The sequence below is a fragment of the Staurois parvus genome, unplaced genomic scaffold (genome assembly GCF_062004578.1).
Source record: "Staurois parvus isolate SC_StPar_1 unplaced genomic scaffold, SC_StPar_1.0 ptg000261l, whole genome shotgun sequence".
Lineage (NCBI taxonomy): Eukaryota > Metazoa > Chordata > Amphibia > Anura > Ranidae > Staurois > Staurois parvus.
Window position 1 is genome coordinate 4484495 of NW_028318057.1, and position 17000 is coordinate 4501494.

General features: G+C 41.5%; 1 protein-coding gene across 2 annotated transcripts in view; it reads left to right on the forward strand.

The window, feature by feature from the left end:
- Window positions 1-5673: 5673 nt before the first annotated feature.
- AMPD2 (adenosine monophosphate deaminase 2) overlaps window positions 5674-17000 on the forward strand; it is a 154829-nt gene continuing 143502 nt past the window's right edge. The window contains exon 1 of one of the 2 annotated variants that reach the window (XM_089681190.1): window positions 5674-5983. In XM_089681190.1, the coding sequence (XP_089537316.1) occupies window positions 5923-5983 (61 nt within the window). In that variant the 5' untranslated portion in view covers window positions 5674-5922. The remainder of the gene's footprint in view (window positions 5984-17000) is intronic. The other variant, XM_089681193.1, reaches the window with a different exon arrangement.

The window sequence follows — 17000 nt, forward strand, 5'->3', positions numbered from 1 at the left end:
CTATTACTGTAGTAGCAATTCTGGCAAACCAGATAACTCTGGACACGGACTTAAGGAATACAAATTATTTATTAAAAACAGCGCTGTTTTAACTCAACAGATGGCTCGTGCTCTTACCTGCTAAGTGAGTTATAGAAAACTTCTTACAAGTGTATATACCAACAGTTACGTCACAAGGCATACATTCCTTTCTTACTTTCTATACACTCAAAAGGCTTGCTAAACTCTACAGAATAACCTTAGACAGCAGCTGCAGATAAAAATACCTGCTATGAACCGGTACACATAATACTCACAGGAAATAAGAGAGGTGGGAAGGTGAGCCAAAAACCTTGCTTCTACAAACACAGGCTGCTAGAAGTGTTCGAGTTTAAAGGGGAACTCTGCCATATCTGGGTGCTACCACAGTACTGCCAGGTGGAAGTGCTAACCACTTAGCCACTGTGCTGCCCAAAACAGTCACAGCCTCAGTAGAAAATTTTTCCCCCTGCCATCATTCTGTAGGGAAGGCCCCTTGCTCTTAACTTCTTCCGGACAACCCTATAGCAGAACTACTTGCTACAGGGCGGCTGGGCAATTCCAGGTAGGGGGCTTGTGCTGCCCTACCCATGCCGCCATTGCCGGCTATAGCTGTTGATCACCGGAGATTCCCCACTGGCACCCGTTGATTGCTGAGGAACACTGACAGGGGAGAGGTTTGTATGCAAACAACACAGATCTCTCCCCTGTCAGCACCAGCATGCTGCTTTGTATTGCTCAATGCAGCATGCTTACATAGTAAAACACACACACAGCACACACAGTAAAACAGCACACAGCACACAGTATATATTCCAGTATGTATACCGCCATTTGTAAATGCTATAACTGTCACGTAAACAAATTAATTTACACGTATTGGGATTTGTTTTAGCAAAGACATGTAGTAGAATACATTTTGGCCTAAATTTATAATGAAATTTGATTTTTTAAATATTATTTTACTGGGCATGTTTTATAGCAAAAAGTCAAAAATGTTTTTTTTTCACAATTGTCGGTCTTTTTTTGTTTATAGCGCAAAAAATAAAAAACGCAGAGGCGATCAAATACCCCCAAAAGAAAACTTCATTTGTGAGAAAAAAAAGGACATACAGTTAATTTGGATGCAGCGTTTAATGACCACGCAATTGTCAGTTAAAGTAACGCAGCGCAGTATCGCATAAAATGGTCTGGTCAGGAAGGGAATTTTTTTTACTGAACATGTTTTATAGCAAAAAGTAAAAAAAAAAATTTTTCTCAAAATTGTCAGTCTTTTTTAGTTTATAGTGCAAAAAATAAAAAACAGAGAGGCGATCAAATACCACCAAAAGAAAACTTCATTTGTGAGAAAAAAAGGACATATATTTAATCTGGGTACAGCGTTGCATGACTGCGCAATTGTTAGTTAAAGTAACGCACCGCCTTATCACATAAAATGGCCTGGTCAAGAAGGGGGGTAAATCCTCTGGAGGGTAAGTAGTTAATTTGGAAGCAGTGGTCTTTCTATAGAAGTCCAGCATTGCTTTTGCTCTCTGCTAATGGAAGACCTCTAGCTGTGGCTTAGCAGGTGATGTGGGCTATCTTTCCTTTTTGTTGTCATCCTGTTCTCTCAATGAAACACATAGACTCCTGAGTGACTGCACACAAGATACTGAACCATCACTTCACTTAGTGCGCACAGCAAATATAAAGGACACCCAATGTTATGGCACGCACACACACTGTTAGGCTAGGTTCACACTGCTGTGTTCCAATTTTGATATGATTTTCAATGGGATCATGTAGTGCAAATTGGATGCTCCTTGCTATGTTCTGTACAATATGTGAGGTTAGATCCCTGCACTCAGCCTGCCAGAGTTCAGAGGTGCTGTGTAAAATGTGTGCTTTAAGAGGCTGTAGCAGAGAGAGGTGACAGATAAACAGGTACAACTTATTTAGGAGGATTTGGGACAGGATAGACAATGTATTATTTAAGTACAACTGGCCAGCATCTGCACTAATTTTGATTCAAAGAAGAAATCTCATGATAGTGCAAATAATAAGTATAGGTTAGGGCATTCATGTGTAACAAGCTTCTCCTATGATCTACCAACGGGTTATACTGTATATAAAATCCCTTCTTTACTTACTTTCCTTCTCCTTCTACAGTATGCTCCTCCCTTTATCTAAGCCCGAATTGTAGGCATGTATATTGTTGAGAGGTGGCAGTAGTCTGCTGCTACAACCCTCTGTGTAGTGATCATGCCTGTAGTATAGTGTGTCTGAGTGCAGTCTGCGTTTTTCAGTCCTCTTCCAACTGCACACAGTTGCAGCTCTACTGCCAGTACGTTTCACTGCTGTCACTTTCTACCTAGTTCCCCGTGAGAGCTGTAGGGGTGGTACTCAGCCGGTCCAGGCTGTGAAAAGATCCCGACCATATGGTCAGGATCCACCCAAAAGCCTGGACTGGCACCTGGCTCAGCCTTGCAGCGATCCACTAAGAGCCTGAGCCAGCCCCTCCCGCCCCCTCTACAGCCCAGCACTCAAGAGGGTGCTGGAGGGGCAGAACAGAGAGCTGGAGACTGACAGTCACTACTCTCTGCAAACTGAAGGCTGATAACTGAGCGACCAGCGGTGTTTAATCACTCTGTTCTCAGTCTTGGAGCCATATCAATGCTGCATTCACCAAAGAGGGGATATATATATATATATATACTGTATATATATATTCTTTTTAACCGGTTCCCAAATGCACTATAGCCGAAGGAAGGCTACAGCGTGGTTGTGTAATCCTGGGACAACGTCCATGGATGTCATTCCAGAACACGCCCCCCTGCGCACCCCCAGCGGCGGACACAGCTGATCATGGGGTACAGTAAACGGCCAATCACGGCGGCCTTTTACCACTTGATCAGCTGTGTCCAATGACACAGGGATCACCGGGTAAAATACAGTTGCCGGTTGTCGGCTGCACTTTCCTCACGCTATCACAGCGTGAGGAAAGTAGTGCCGAGAACCGGCAATTGTCAGCAAAGGCATCGGCACTGATCATCAGTACCCTGATGATCAGGGCCCAGCAGTGCCACCCACCTGTGTCCAGCAGTGCCACCCATCTGTGCCCATCAGTGCCACCCACCTGTGCCCTGCAGTGCCACCCACCTGTGCCATTGAGCAGTGCAACACACTTGTGCCCATCAATGCCACCCCCCTGTGCCACTCAGCAGTGGCACCGATCTGTGCCCTGCAGTGCCACTAATCTGTGCCCAGCAGTGCCACCTATCAGTGCTGCCCATCAGTGCCGCCTATCAGTGCCAGTTCCTTAGTGCAGCCTATCAGTGCCCATCAGTGCTGCCTATCTGTGCCACCTCATCAGTGCCCTTCAGTGCTGCCTATCTGTGCCCATCAGTTCTGCCTATCAGTGCCCAACAGTGCTGACTATCAGTGCAGCCTCATCAACGCACATCAGTGAAGGAGAAAAATTACCTGTTTGCTAAATTTTATAATAGATACAAAGAATTTTTCAAATTTGTTGCTCTTTTTTTTGTTTATCTCACAAAAAATTAAACCCCAATACCCAATACCACCAAAAGAAAGCTTTGTGTAAAAAAATGATACAAATTTAATATGGGTACAGTGTTGCATGACCGCGCAATTGTCATTCAAAGTGCGACAGCTCTGAAAGCTGAAAATTGGCGTGGGCAGGAAGGGGGTATAAGTGCCCAGTAGGCAAGTGGTTAAGTCCATACTTCTTTTTTAATAAAAAAAACATCTAACTGTATAGTCACTTTAAATGAACAAGCTGAAGTTAGAAGCTGATTGGCTACTATGCATATCTGCTTCAGTATATTCCCCCCATAGTATATTCAGTACTAGACTCTCTGTTGGGTTACTACTGTACACAAATGGCCAGGATAAAAAACATGCCCACAATAAAAGGTCAATTTTGCAAGACACTCAAATGTAATTATCAGGTATATTATCCAGTTTGCGACCGGTCTATTGTAGCTTTACATCTACAGGGCGGCCGCTCTGCTCAGAACCAAGTATATATACGTTATTGTGCATTTACGGGTAGGGGGTGCATACGTGCACCTGCCTGCCCGGCTGTACTGTGATTTGTCACAGCACATACACCGGGTGCTGGCTGGCAATTGTCACAGAACACAGCTCTGTCAGTGTAAACAGCACAGAGCTCTATTCAGTGACTGGCAATCTTGTTGATTTTGCATTCTAAAAGCACACAGTACACACACAAGCACATGTTAGGCACATATTTAACCCCTTGATAGCCCTAGATGTCAACCCCTTCCTGCCCAGTGTCATTAGTACAGTGACAGTGCATATCATTAGCATTGATCACTGTAATATTGGCGCTGGTGATGTCTTTGGCAGTTATTTAGTTCCCCCCAGCATCAGTTAGCGTCAGATTGACCACCGCAGTGTCGCAGTCCTGTTTTAAGTTGCTGATTGCCGCCTTTACTAGTATAAAAATAAATAAAAATTCCAGGATATACAGTATCTCATAGTTTGTAGACGCTGACACTTTCACACAAACCTATCAATCTACACTTTTTGGGATTTTTTTTTTTACCAAAGACACATAGCAGAATACATTTTGGCCAAAATGTATTAAGAGATTTGATTTTTTTAAAATGTTTTATGGGATGTTTTATAGCAGAAAATCAAAAATATTGTTTTTTTTTCCAAAATTGTAGTTTTGTTTTTGTTTATATAATAAAACAAATATAAAAATTTAGAGGTGATCAAATACCACCTAAAGAAAGCTCTATTTGTGTGAAAAAAGGTATACTTTTTTGAGAGTAAGGTGTTGCATGACCGCGCAATTGTTAGTTAAAGTAGCACAGCGCCTCCCCAGTGGTCATACGCCCTCCCCACCCTGCATCTGACAAGCCTGGGCAACCTCTAGCCACTGATGCCACCACCCAAGCCTATAGGAACCATCCTCCTCTTCCCAGAACCGTTCCTCCTCCCCCTATTTTTTGTTCTTCTCTTTTTCTTTCTCCCTCCCTAGGATCCACCAGTCAGTTCACCTCCCTCCTTTGTTTTTTACTCTAATTTCTCTTCTTGCTGAGTATATCCCTGGGCCTTCAGACCCAGGTAACACAGTAACACATGTAGACCGACGGCTCCCTCCTCACCCATTATCAATTTCCACTGTTAAAATATTTGCTGCGCATTATTCCACCCTGTAGGATATTCTTTATTGTGCTTCTCCTGCATGGTTGATCTGCTGTATATTTTCTTGCTGCAACAATGAAAAGTATTGTACCAAAAGGTAGCACAGTGTCACGTAGCAAAAATTGCCTTGTCATGAAGGGGGGTAAATCTTCTGAAGGGCAAGTGGTTATACAGACAGATATTTTTAGACCATCCTATTATTTAGTAACAGTCCTTTTGCAATAGTGAAATAAGAAGGCCACATATCTAAGACATTCGGACTGATGAGTTTATCTGAAGACAGTGAAAGAATGGAGCACTGCAATTATAGAGGGCAGTGCTGCAATGCATCCAGGGGGGCACAGGCTGAGAACTGAAAGGCTGCATCTATAAAATGTAGAAATCATACACAGATCCCCGTCTCCTGTAAGAGCCCCTCACACTGTTGCATGCAGAAAAGGAGGAGCCTGCTATAAACACTAGTTTCCAAGCACACAAGAATTCATATGCACACACTGCTGCCATCTCTCCCTGTTGTTGCTGCTGCTGTCACCCTGCAAGGCTTGCTATGCAGTACAAGGACTCGGATCTAGACGTTGGCACTTTAGTTGACATCTCTCACTGTTTCTGCAGCAGCTACACATATAGGCACACAAGCAGCTAATTTCAATCCCAAAAGATCATTAATACAATTCACCTTAAAAAAAAGAAACCAACAAAAAAACAAGTGACCACCATCCAGGCAACATGTCCGGAAGCAAATCTCCTTTCAAAAAGAGAGCCAGTCTGCAGGCACCAAGCCCAGCAGGTGAGTGACAGAGGCTGGGTATTAGTACTGGAGTGCAGGTGGCAAAAGAGGACAGCTTTGATGGGCAGATGGTAAAAGAAGGATAAGAAGGGGGAGGAGGGACAAGGAGAGAATTTACAGAGAAGCTTTAAATGGAAGACTGCTGAAACACTGTTGTATTTGGAAACTGTGTACAGTAAAACATTTTGGGAAAATAGCTAAATATCAACAATTGTCTGTTTATAGTCACTATGACATGACAATATTGCTGAATAGATCAAAAGTAGATCTTGCTAATTCTTTCATAGGAAACAACATCTAGAATTTATAGAGAAGCAAGGAATAGAATGTCAAATGTGCTGTCATTAAAAGGGATGGCTGCTACTAGCTTGTGTATGACCAGATGATTGGATGTGGTCTGGAATGTCCTTACTCATTGGCACATATGGGTAGAGTGTCGATGGTGGAGGTGTAATCACAGGTTATGTAGGCATAAGAGAAGAGAAAAAGAAAACGCCAGATCGAGGTATCAAAGGAGGGAGATGAAAAAATCCATTAGACATTTTAAACAGGTTTAAGCAAGAAGGAAGAGATTGCAATTATTTGTAACAAAGACCAAGACTAAGTCAACCGTTTTTATAATATCATTTATTTTTTTACATTAAGTACAGTAAAAATAATATGGTTACACTAGCGCCATCTTAACAGAGCCAGGGCTGTAACATCAAAGCAAAGCCATAATGCTGGAATCCTAAAAAACACGGGATTATAGCTAAATAGAGATGTCTTAAAGAAGAATGTCACTTATTTTTACAACTATTTTTGTTTTTATAAAAATAAAAGTCATCAGGTGCAAGTATTAGTATTAGTAGCTGCAGACTTTTAAGAAAGACATACTTATTAGTCCATGACGTCCGGTACTGTCTTTCTAGAAGCCAAAGCCTTCACAGCTCTTTAGGATCCAATGGCACTATCCTGGATTCGGGAGTTGGCTGTCACTTCCTGATTACATACACAGGATTAGCCGGCTGGGGTAGATTGGTCCTGTAGCCAACTTGGATGTGTGATGGGATCCTAGAAGGGAAGAGAGCAGAGGACGAACCTAGCACAACATCATCCTCACCTAGGGAAAGAATGAAGTGGGTGAAAGTACCTGCTGAAAAGATACTTGCTACCCCCAAAAAAAAATTCCAAATGTGTAACAGGGAAGGGTAGGGGAGGCTATATGTAAACTTTGAAGGTCTGCTTTAAAGTGGTTGTAAGTCCTTACACATACCCAGTGAGGTAACTGGCCTCAGATGAAACGTAAAGATGAAACAAATCCTTCTACCACTTTATCTACAACTATCTGTTTCCTACATCCCTTCAAAGTCCAGAATTTACACAGGATCTCTCAGCTGTGAAAATCAGGAGCCGGAGAGCTGACCTAACATAGGTGAGGAGAGCTATGAGAGCTGATTGGAGGGAAGGGACCCCCCCTTTACACAGCACATAGGAACCGAACTGAGGCTGTCAATCTGCTGGAGCCTGAAGGTCCCTCCCTTGACACCCTTTTTCTTTTGGTGTCAGGAAAACTAATCAGATGTAACTCATGCTTAAAAGCAGAGGATTGAGACAGCAGACAGAAATGACACTTAGTGCTCTCGATTGAGACACACTATAGAGCAGGGGTCTCCAAACCTTTCAAACAAAGGGCCAGTTTACTGTTCTTCAGACTTTAGGGGGGGGCAGATTGTGGCCAATGGGTGTAGAAAATGTCCGAGGTTCAGCATCAATGAAAATAAACTTGGCCTCGGGGTTGGTGGTCAGTAGCAGGAGGAGGAGTAGTGCCCTATCATTGGTATTAGTAGGAGGAATAGTACCCCATCATTGGTATCAAGGAAAGAAATAGTGCTCTGTTGTTGGTGTCAGTGGGAGGAATAGTGCCCCATTGTTGGTGTCAGTGGATGGAATAGTGTCCCATCATTGATATTAGTGGGAGGAATAGTGCCCCATCATTAGTGTCAGTGGCCCATCAATAATGTCATTGTCAGTGCCCCACTGTTGGTGTCAGTGGAATGGATAGTGTCCCATTATTGATATTAGTGGGAAGAATAGTGCCCCATCATTAATGTCAGTGGCCCATCATTAGTGTTATTGTCAGTGCCCCTCTGTTGGTGTCAGTGGGAGGAATAGTGCCTCATATCATTGGGAGGAATAGTGCCCCAAGGGCCAGATAAAGGCTAACAAAGGGCTGCATCTGGCCCTTGGGCCGTAGTTTGGAGACCACTGCTATAGAGGAATATGCTTTGTTCATATTTCATGTCTGAGGTTTACAGCCACTTTGCGTTATATAGCTATATATTGATATGAAATATCAACCAAAGTTACTGTGTACAATAAATCTGTTCATAAACATCCTGATCCTGCTATAATTGGCTAGATGCAAGCTTTAAACAAGGGTTGGGTCATATAGGAGTAACCCTCAGAGGAGATGCAAATTCTTCTGAAGTTGGAAGTATTCAATATAGATGTCTTCTTGTATGTCATTCTTGAGAAGATGTGCCTGTGTTGGACGCGGTTTCGGACCCCAGCAACCTTAACCAACTTGTAACAAATCAGACCAGACTAACACCACGCTAGTACTGATATACGACAATTACCCTGTCAGCCTCACCCTGCACAAAGATGTTCCAGGATACGGGACCACAATCTTCAGTGATGCCACCACAGAGCAACATGGTGCACCACGTTTGCTCTGTGGTGACATGCAGGGCCTTCCAGAGAGGTGCAATATTATGCAAACATGTTGTGTTATATTGTACAGCTCTGGAACGCAGAGAAACACCATGTTCTAGAATGAATATGACACACAGAAAAGAAATGGTTTCTGTGTGTTATTGCAGTTACCTGCATTTTTCCATGAGCCTTTAGACTTGTGTGGATGGAAAAATTCAGATTGCATTTAAGACCAGTTTCCGAGATAATTCAGAGTTCATTGACAGGTGCATCTGACCTGCAGTTTACCTCTCTCTAAGCGGCATTATCATCCCTTCATCTAAATACCCTGGTCACACCTCCTATACGTAGGGCTTCCCCCCTTTCTCTTATACTCAGGGCTTCCCACCCACCACAGCTGCTTTATTTGATAAAATCCCAGGGACTAAATTCCAGGACCCACCCTATGGCCCCTTTCACACGGGCATTCCATTTTATTCATCAGTTCAGTCAAGTTTTTTTCCAAGAAAAAACAGATCAGTTCACATCAGTTTTTCATCAGTTTACCTCAGTTTTTCATCAGTTTACATCCGGTATTCATCAGTTTACATCCGGTATTCATCAGTTTACATCCGTTTTTCGTTAGTTTTCCATCTGTTTACATCCATTTTTCATCCATTTACATCCATTTACATCCCTTTACATCAGTTTGTTGCGCATTTATATCAGTTTTTCATACATTTACATACATGTTTTGTTCATTCCGTTTTTTTTAAGGGAAGAAAAATAGGGGTTTTCTTCTGTTCAAAAAAACAGATGTTAACGGATGCGGACATTAACGGATGTAAACAGAGGATCATCCATTTACATCCGCTAGTCCATAGAAATACATGTGTGTCCGTTTTTCATCCGTAAACGGACAGATGAAAAACGGTCATACAGAAAGCCCATGTGAAAGGGGCCTAACTCTCGGGAACACAGAGAGAGGCTCCTCTGTAAATAAAGCTTGAAAACATTATTTGCAGAAATAAGTATGTTACAGCAGTAGTATTGTCATAATGTACTTTTACTATTTATATATATATATATATATATATATATAATTTTATTTTTTAATGGTTGAACTGGATGGACTTTTGTCTTTTTTCAGGCAGAATAACTATGTAACTATATATTGTACATTCACATTAGTTGATATTATGTAACTATTTCTTTTACATGAAAACGGGTGCTTTTAGACTTGGGAAAGACATGGGAAACCCTGAAAGGTGTATTGTGGTGCCCATGCCCCTTCATAGGGGCAAAACCACACTTTCTTATAGGCAGAAGGGAGCCAAAATAATGTCACAATGTCTCCTGCTGAATTTTCTTACAGTACTATACTTTTTAAGGCCTAAACAATGTCCTTGTACAGCCAGGATAGTAGGATCATTCATCTAGGACAGTGGCAAAAGAATATAAACAGAAAAGTAACCTTTTTTGTCTTTCAAAAATTTGCAATTAAGACAATGCTTTCAGGATACACCATCTATTTGGTAGTCTTTGGCAACATCTTACCCAGGGCCAAATTTTGATGTATGCAAGGCAGGCTTCAGCCTACAGGCATTGTGTGCTTTGGCTAGCATTGTCTGTCAGTGGCCAGTGTTCCTGCAGCACAGACCTAGACCTGGCTCTCATTTTGATGGGGGTACTGACAGCACATGCTGTGGCTCCTGTTTAGATGTAATAATAAAGCAGTGACTTTGTATTTGTGTATGTGAGGCAATGAAATATGGAAAAGGGCTGATGGCTTCTAAGATAGGATATGGTAGCCACTGCTGAAAATGCTGATGTAAACTAGTGATTTTTGAATTTTGATTCTACAGGAAACCTCTAAGCCAGATGTTCAATACCCATCTGAATTTCCTACTGCATTGTACAGTAGTCAACAGCATGAGGCTAAGCATAAGTAGTTTGGTTTCCATTATTTAATAGTTATCATTTTTATTGACACAGACCTTTTGAATACCTGTTTTTCAGCATCACTTGTTATATTTCATTACAGCTCATGAGTTGACTAAAGTTTGATCTCAGTGACCTAGATTGACTCTCTCCCAAACTGTCATTTATAACATTTAATAAAATATAACCACACATTTTATGTGGTGCACATGGTGAATGCCTACAGGTTCTTGATACTCATAGCATCCAACTGTTTTTTATATTTATATCTCTAGTGCAATATGAGCGCACAAATAAATGAAATCTGGGGCATGTAGCTTCTGAAATTGGAGTGTTGTTTGTTCAAAGTTTGTCTTTTTTTATTATTATTATTATTATTATTTACATAAATATTAACTGCATTCTGGCAGCATCCATGCAGAAATCCTGAAAATCCCTAATGGTTCTCAAATGTTTCTCACTGCCATATGTTCATGCTGCCTTGCTCATAAGGATATTACGTGAGCTGAGTTATGTAAGAAATCCATTTGAAATGTATTTGCCTCTATACTAGTGATTAATATTGTTTACATTTTACAATAGTAAAAAAGGTGAGCTCTAACCTTTTAGTCACCTTTAGTCACCTAAAGGGTTAGCTCACCTTAAAAAAAAAAAAACTGTTTCTCTTCTGATAGCATATGTCTGTTCTGTCTTCATAGTAGGGTGAAGCAGCCAGTGGACGAGCACCCCCATATGTTTCAGGAGGGAGCACTGTTCTTTTCCTAAGGGCTGCATATGAGCAGTGTGTTCTTTCTGTCCTGTCAGCAAGTTGAAAAGGGAGAAACACAGCGAGTATACTACGCATGCGCGGCCTATGGGAAAAGGATGGTTGCTCCACCCTAATGAGAAGATAGGAAAACATGATGAAAAGCATTTGCTGTTTTTCTGGCAGACATCTGCTATTGCTAAAATGGCCTACAGGTGTGTTGGCAGAAGAGGGGTGTAGTTTTAAAATCTGATTGGCTTAAGGTGATGCTATTGTGTATACAGTAGTGATTGCATACATTTTTTTTTTTTTCATGTTTAACCACTTGCCCTCCTGAGGATTTCCCCCCCTTCCTGACCAGGCCGTTTTTTGCATTACCACGCTGCGTTACTTTAACTGACAATTGCGCAGTCATGCATTGCTGCACCCAAATTTTAATTTACATCCTTTTTTTCCCCACAAATGGAGATATTTTTGGTGGTATTTGATCACCTGTGCGTTTTTCTATTTTTGCGCTATACAAAAAAAGACCAATAATTTTGAGAAAAAAAACAATATTTTTGACTTTTTGCTATTAAACATGTCCAGTATAAAAATTTCAAAAATCTAATTTCGTCATAAATTTAGGCCAAAATGTATTCTGCTACATGTCTTTGCTAAAAAAAAAATCCCAATAAGTGTAAATGAATTGGTTTACGTGAAAGCTAAAGCATTTACAAATGGCAGTATAGATACTGGAATTTTTATTTATACTAGCAATGGTGGCGATCAGTGACTTATAGCGGGACTGCGGCGAGCATTTTGATACTGGGGGGAACTGACTTGGTGTTACTGACATTCCCAGTGACACCAATACAGTGATCAGTGCTAAAAAAAAAGCACTGACACTGTACTAATGGCACTGGGCAGGAAGGGGTTAACATGAGGGCCGATCAAAGGCTTAACTGTGTGCTGGGTGTGCTTTACTATGGGGTCATGTGTTTGTATTTCACTGTAATCACACTGCTTTGCATGGCTGTGCTGTGCACAGCTATCCAAAGCAGTGTGCACGAACTGACAGGGAGGAGAACTGTTTTGTTTACAAACAGTTCTCCTCTCCATCGGAGATGCTTGGCAATCACCGGGTGCTGGCGAGTAACCACCGTCCGGGACCCGATGATTTACAGCCGCAGCCGCGAATGGCGGCTGCCTACCCGGAAATGCAAAATCACGTATATATACGTGATTTTGCGCACCCATGCTGCCCTGTATAGGGTGGTTAAATAGTAAATGTCTGGCAACTAACCTACCCACTCTATAGATATCATATTTGATATCCAGCCCATCCAAAACACTAGGATAATTAGCAGATCTTCTGGCGAACGCTGTTGAAGGACCTCACTGTCTGATATTTAAAAAGAACCTATCACAATTTCTCACTTTTCAGTTTGAAGCTTTCTCTCAATTCAGCAAAAATGTCATGAACAGTACTAGTTCCCCCACTTGTTCTCCAGTTACTGTCATTATCATCTTAGAACAGCCTCCAGCAGCCGTTATGGTTAGCTGTCTGCAAGCAGGCTCCCTCTGTCAGCGGCAGCCCTGTCATTCAGAGAACGCAGATTCAAAGGAGCTGTCAGAGACTTTCAGCAAAATCCTTCAGATGAGCTTTTTACAGTAGCTATAGCTCCCGACACTTAAATTTTTTACAGGTTCTCTTTAAAAGCAAAGCTCACCTTTTACATAAGCTGGCCCATGCAATACCTGCATGCCCATGCCCATACACGGTGCCATTTATAAAAATATTGTTTAATCCAAATGCCATTATAGGCCTTTTCTGTCTCTCATGAAACCTGACTGAAATGCTCCCAATGTTTACATTCCTATGTCCTGGCTTATTTCCAGGACATGGGCTACAATAAAATGGCTTCTGAGCTACCTTCTTTGAGGTCAGCTAAAGTGAAAATCTCTTTACCGAGATAATTTCTTTAATATAACAATCAAGCAATGTTAGTGATTTTGTTTTATTTCCATTCCATCCCCATTTCCACAATTGATTTATACTAAATGTTTTCTCCACCTTGCATTCATATCCTTCTTAAAAAACAATGCCAACATTATTGCATAACACCCACATTCCATCTGCTGAAATTATATGCTCGGCAAGTACTGCCAAAGCTAGCCCTTTATGCAGTGATGCGGCATTCTCTTTCCATGTCACAAGCCAAATTGTACACTCAGTCTTTGAATGATAGCTTATGCATTTGATCAGCAGCATTATCATTAAAGTAAAAGGTGAATGATCATCCTGCACAATGCTAATAATTAACCACTTGAGCACCTCAGGATTTACCCCCCTTAATGACAAGGCCTCTTTTTGCTACTCGGCGCTGCACTAATTCAACTGGTAATTGCGCGGTCATGCAATGCTGCACCTAAACAAAATTTACGTCCTTTTTTTCACACAAATAGAGCTTTCTTTCGGTGTAATTTGATCACCTGTGCGCTTTTTATTTTTCACGCTATAAACAAAAAAATGCCAAAAATGTTGAAGAAAAACAATATTTTTTACATTCAGCTTCAAAAAATATATAGTAAACTCAAAGTTAGTTATAAATTTAGGCCAAAATGTATTCTGCTACATGTTTTTGGTAAAGAAAAATTCCAATAAGTGTATATTGATTGCTTTGTGTGGAAGTTATAGCGTCTACAAACTATGGTATAAATACTGCAATTTACGCCATTTTTCTGCTATACAGCGCTGCGCTAGTTTAACGGACAATTGCGCGGTCATGCAATATGGTACATAAATGAAATTTACATCCTTTTTTTCCCCGCAAATTGAGTTTTCTTTCGGTGGTATTTGATCGCCTGTGCGGTTTTTATTTTTTGTGCTATAAAAAAAAAGGCTGACAATTTTGAGGGAAAAAAATATATATTTTGGACTTTTTGCTATAAAACATGTCCAGTAAAAAAAAAATGCAAAAATCAAATTTAGTCATAAATTTCTGCCAAAATGCATTCTGCGACATGTCTTTGCTAAAAAAAATCCCAATACGTGTAAATTAATTGGTTTACGTGAAAGTTATAGCGTTTACAAATGGCAGGAAAGATACTGGAATTTTTAATTTTTATTTATACTAATAATGGCGCCGATCAGCGACTTTTGGCGGCAATCAGCGACATATGTCGGCGACCAGCGACTTATGGCAGGACTGCGGGACAGCGGCGGACATTTTGACACTGGGGGGGGAACTGACTTGGGGTCACTGACATCCCCAGTGACACCAATACAGTGATCAGTGAAAAAAACCCACTGAAACTGTACTAATGTCACTGGGGAGGAAGGGGTTAACATTTTTAGAATTTGCAGTGTAAGGGGAGTGTTTTACTAGGGGGCGGGGGTGTGTACTGGACGGGGGAGGGAGGGGGGAGCTGATCGAGGGAGAGAAACTCTGCAGCTTCTCACAAGCTGTCAGAGAACTGACACAGAACAGGGCTGTGTGTAAACAATGCAGCCCTGCTCTGTGTTAGCGATCACCGGCAATCGCGGGAAAACGGCTGGTAAAAACCGGCCGTGACCCGTTGGCTGACACCCGCTGCTGACACCCGCGGGACAGGTAGGGCGGGCGCGTGCCTCGCGCGCACCCCCTACCTGTTTTGAAGGCAGCCGTTTTAAAACGTGCTTTTGCCTACGAGCGCCGCCCTGCCACCGTTTATATGCGGTGGCTGGGCGGCAAGTGGTTAAAGAGCATCTGCTGAAGAAATTACAACAAAAAGAGATGTGCCAATAATGATAGCCAATACTCGGAAATCTATTGGTTTATATAGTAGACTGATCTTATCTATTATTTCATTCTATTTTTAAATATATAATAGCTGTCTCCTGCATAGTTTTCCCTAAACCCTCATTACTGTTAACATATTTTTTTGTAAGAAATATCCAGTCTGGTGCATGTTACATAAAGTTGGTAACATCAGTTTAGGACAATGACTGATTTTGGGTTTTGCATCACTAAGCACCATATTGAAGCACACCAGAATTACTGTAACACCTCCATCTCTCTGCAGAAGAAGGTTTTCCGTTTCTTTTAAGCAGAGGGAGTTTTGATTACTTTTGATTTTTCTCATCGTAACATTACTGCCCTATTATTGGTCCTAACCAATACTCCATAGAAGCCAGTGGTTTCATGCACTTCAGTTTTGATGGCCCATAAGACTGGAATGTGTATGCAGATTGAGATTGGCTCTATAAAGCTGTATTTGTGCTGTAAACCAGAGATTCTGAATGTACCGTTGACCAAAAGGGGCATAAAGGAATGATTTGCATGGATCCACCCCCTCTCCTAAAACAAGGATTTCTCTTATTTGGGATTTGTGTCTGTTCAAAAAGAGTTTGCTTTGCTTTGCAAATGACTAATTGGAGGGCTTTTTAGCTCACCTTACCATAATCCCTCCCTATTTAGAAGCCAATGCACTGATAATAACCAACACGCCTGAAACAGCTGTATGCAGTTTGGAATAAATGGCAATAAAACACAAAACCAGTTGGTTAAACACAAGGCCACACACTGATGATGTATGTCACTCTACAAAAAAAATTGTAATTTGGTTAGAAGAAACACATGTAGAGTTCCAACATAGAGACAACCCTCTACTGACACGTTTCATTTTCTCAACTATGATCAAGCCTGTGAGGGTGAAAAACATCAGAAGGCATGGTCCTGTAGGCAGCCACTCTATACTGTATGTGTTTGTCCTGGCTGAATTTTTTTTTCTATGAAGAGGGATGTCATCAGTGTGCGAACCTGTATTTGATAAAGCGACAATAAACAGAGCAGAGATGAGCTCCCTGTGGCCAGCACCTGGCAGACCTGAGATGGAGGAGGACAGGTGAAGTTTGGAGCAGTGCCTACTTTGGACTTGTTCTGGGTGTGCACTTGGCCACGGGGCATACAAAGAATAATTAAAATAAAAACATATTTCAAACTATAAATTAATGTTTCTGTTTTAATTCCACGTTGCTTTGAAGGCCACATCAGAAGATGTTTCAGCCTTTTAGCTAAGACTGAGTATAGTATCAGTTCTTATCCATGTTCAGGAGGAGAAACCTGATATATCTATGCCTTGTGATGGGGGTTACTGCCTGGGCAGAATTCCGCCTGGTATGATAGGGGTTCCAAAAGATTCCCCTCCAGGTAGGTGGGAACACCTAGTGTCAACCACGAAAGGTACAGGTGGTTATTACCCCTCAAATAAGGTAGAATTCTGAGGGATTTGGTAAGAACAGACCTGCCGTGTCCACTAGAAGCAGTGTACCAGAGACAATCCTGATCATCATACCCTGTTTATGGTGCTCATCATAATACCTTCTACGTTCCACTTGAGCACTAACACTACACACCCTTCTTCTGTACATACCGCCTGCGGTCATACTCTCCAAACTTCTGCCTGCTGTAATAACCAGTCATGCAATATATGAGTACACCCGTGGAAATTGTTAACTTTTTCAACATATTTGAACAGGAAATATTAGAACCGTTTTTAACAGTGCCTACAGATAAAGGTGATTTGAATCAGAGCACAAGATGTAATGGTGTATTGTGTAAAAAGAAAAGTATACCCTTGGCATCAAAAGCTGGTAATGGCCTTTTTAAAGCGGAGCTCCACCCAAAAGGG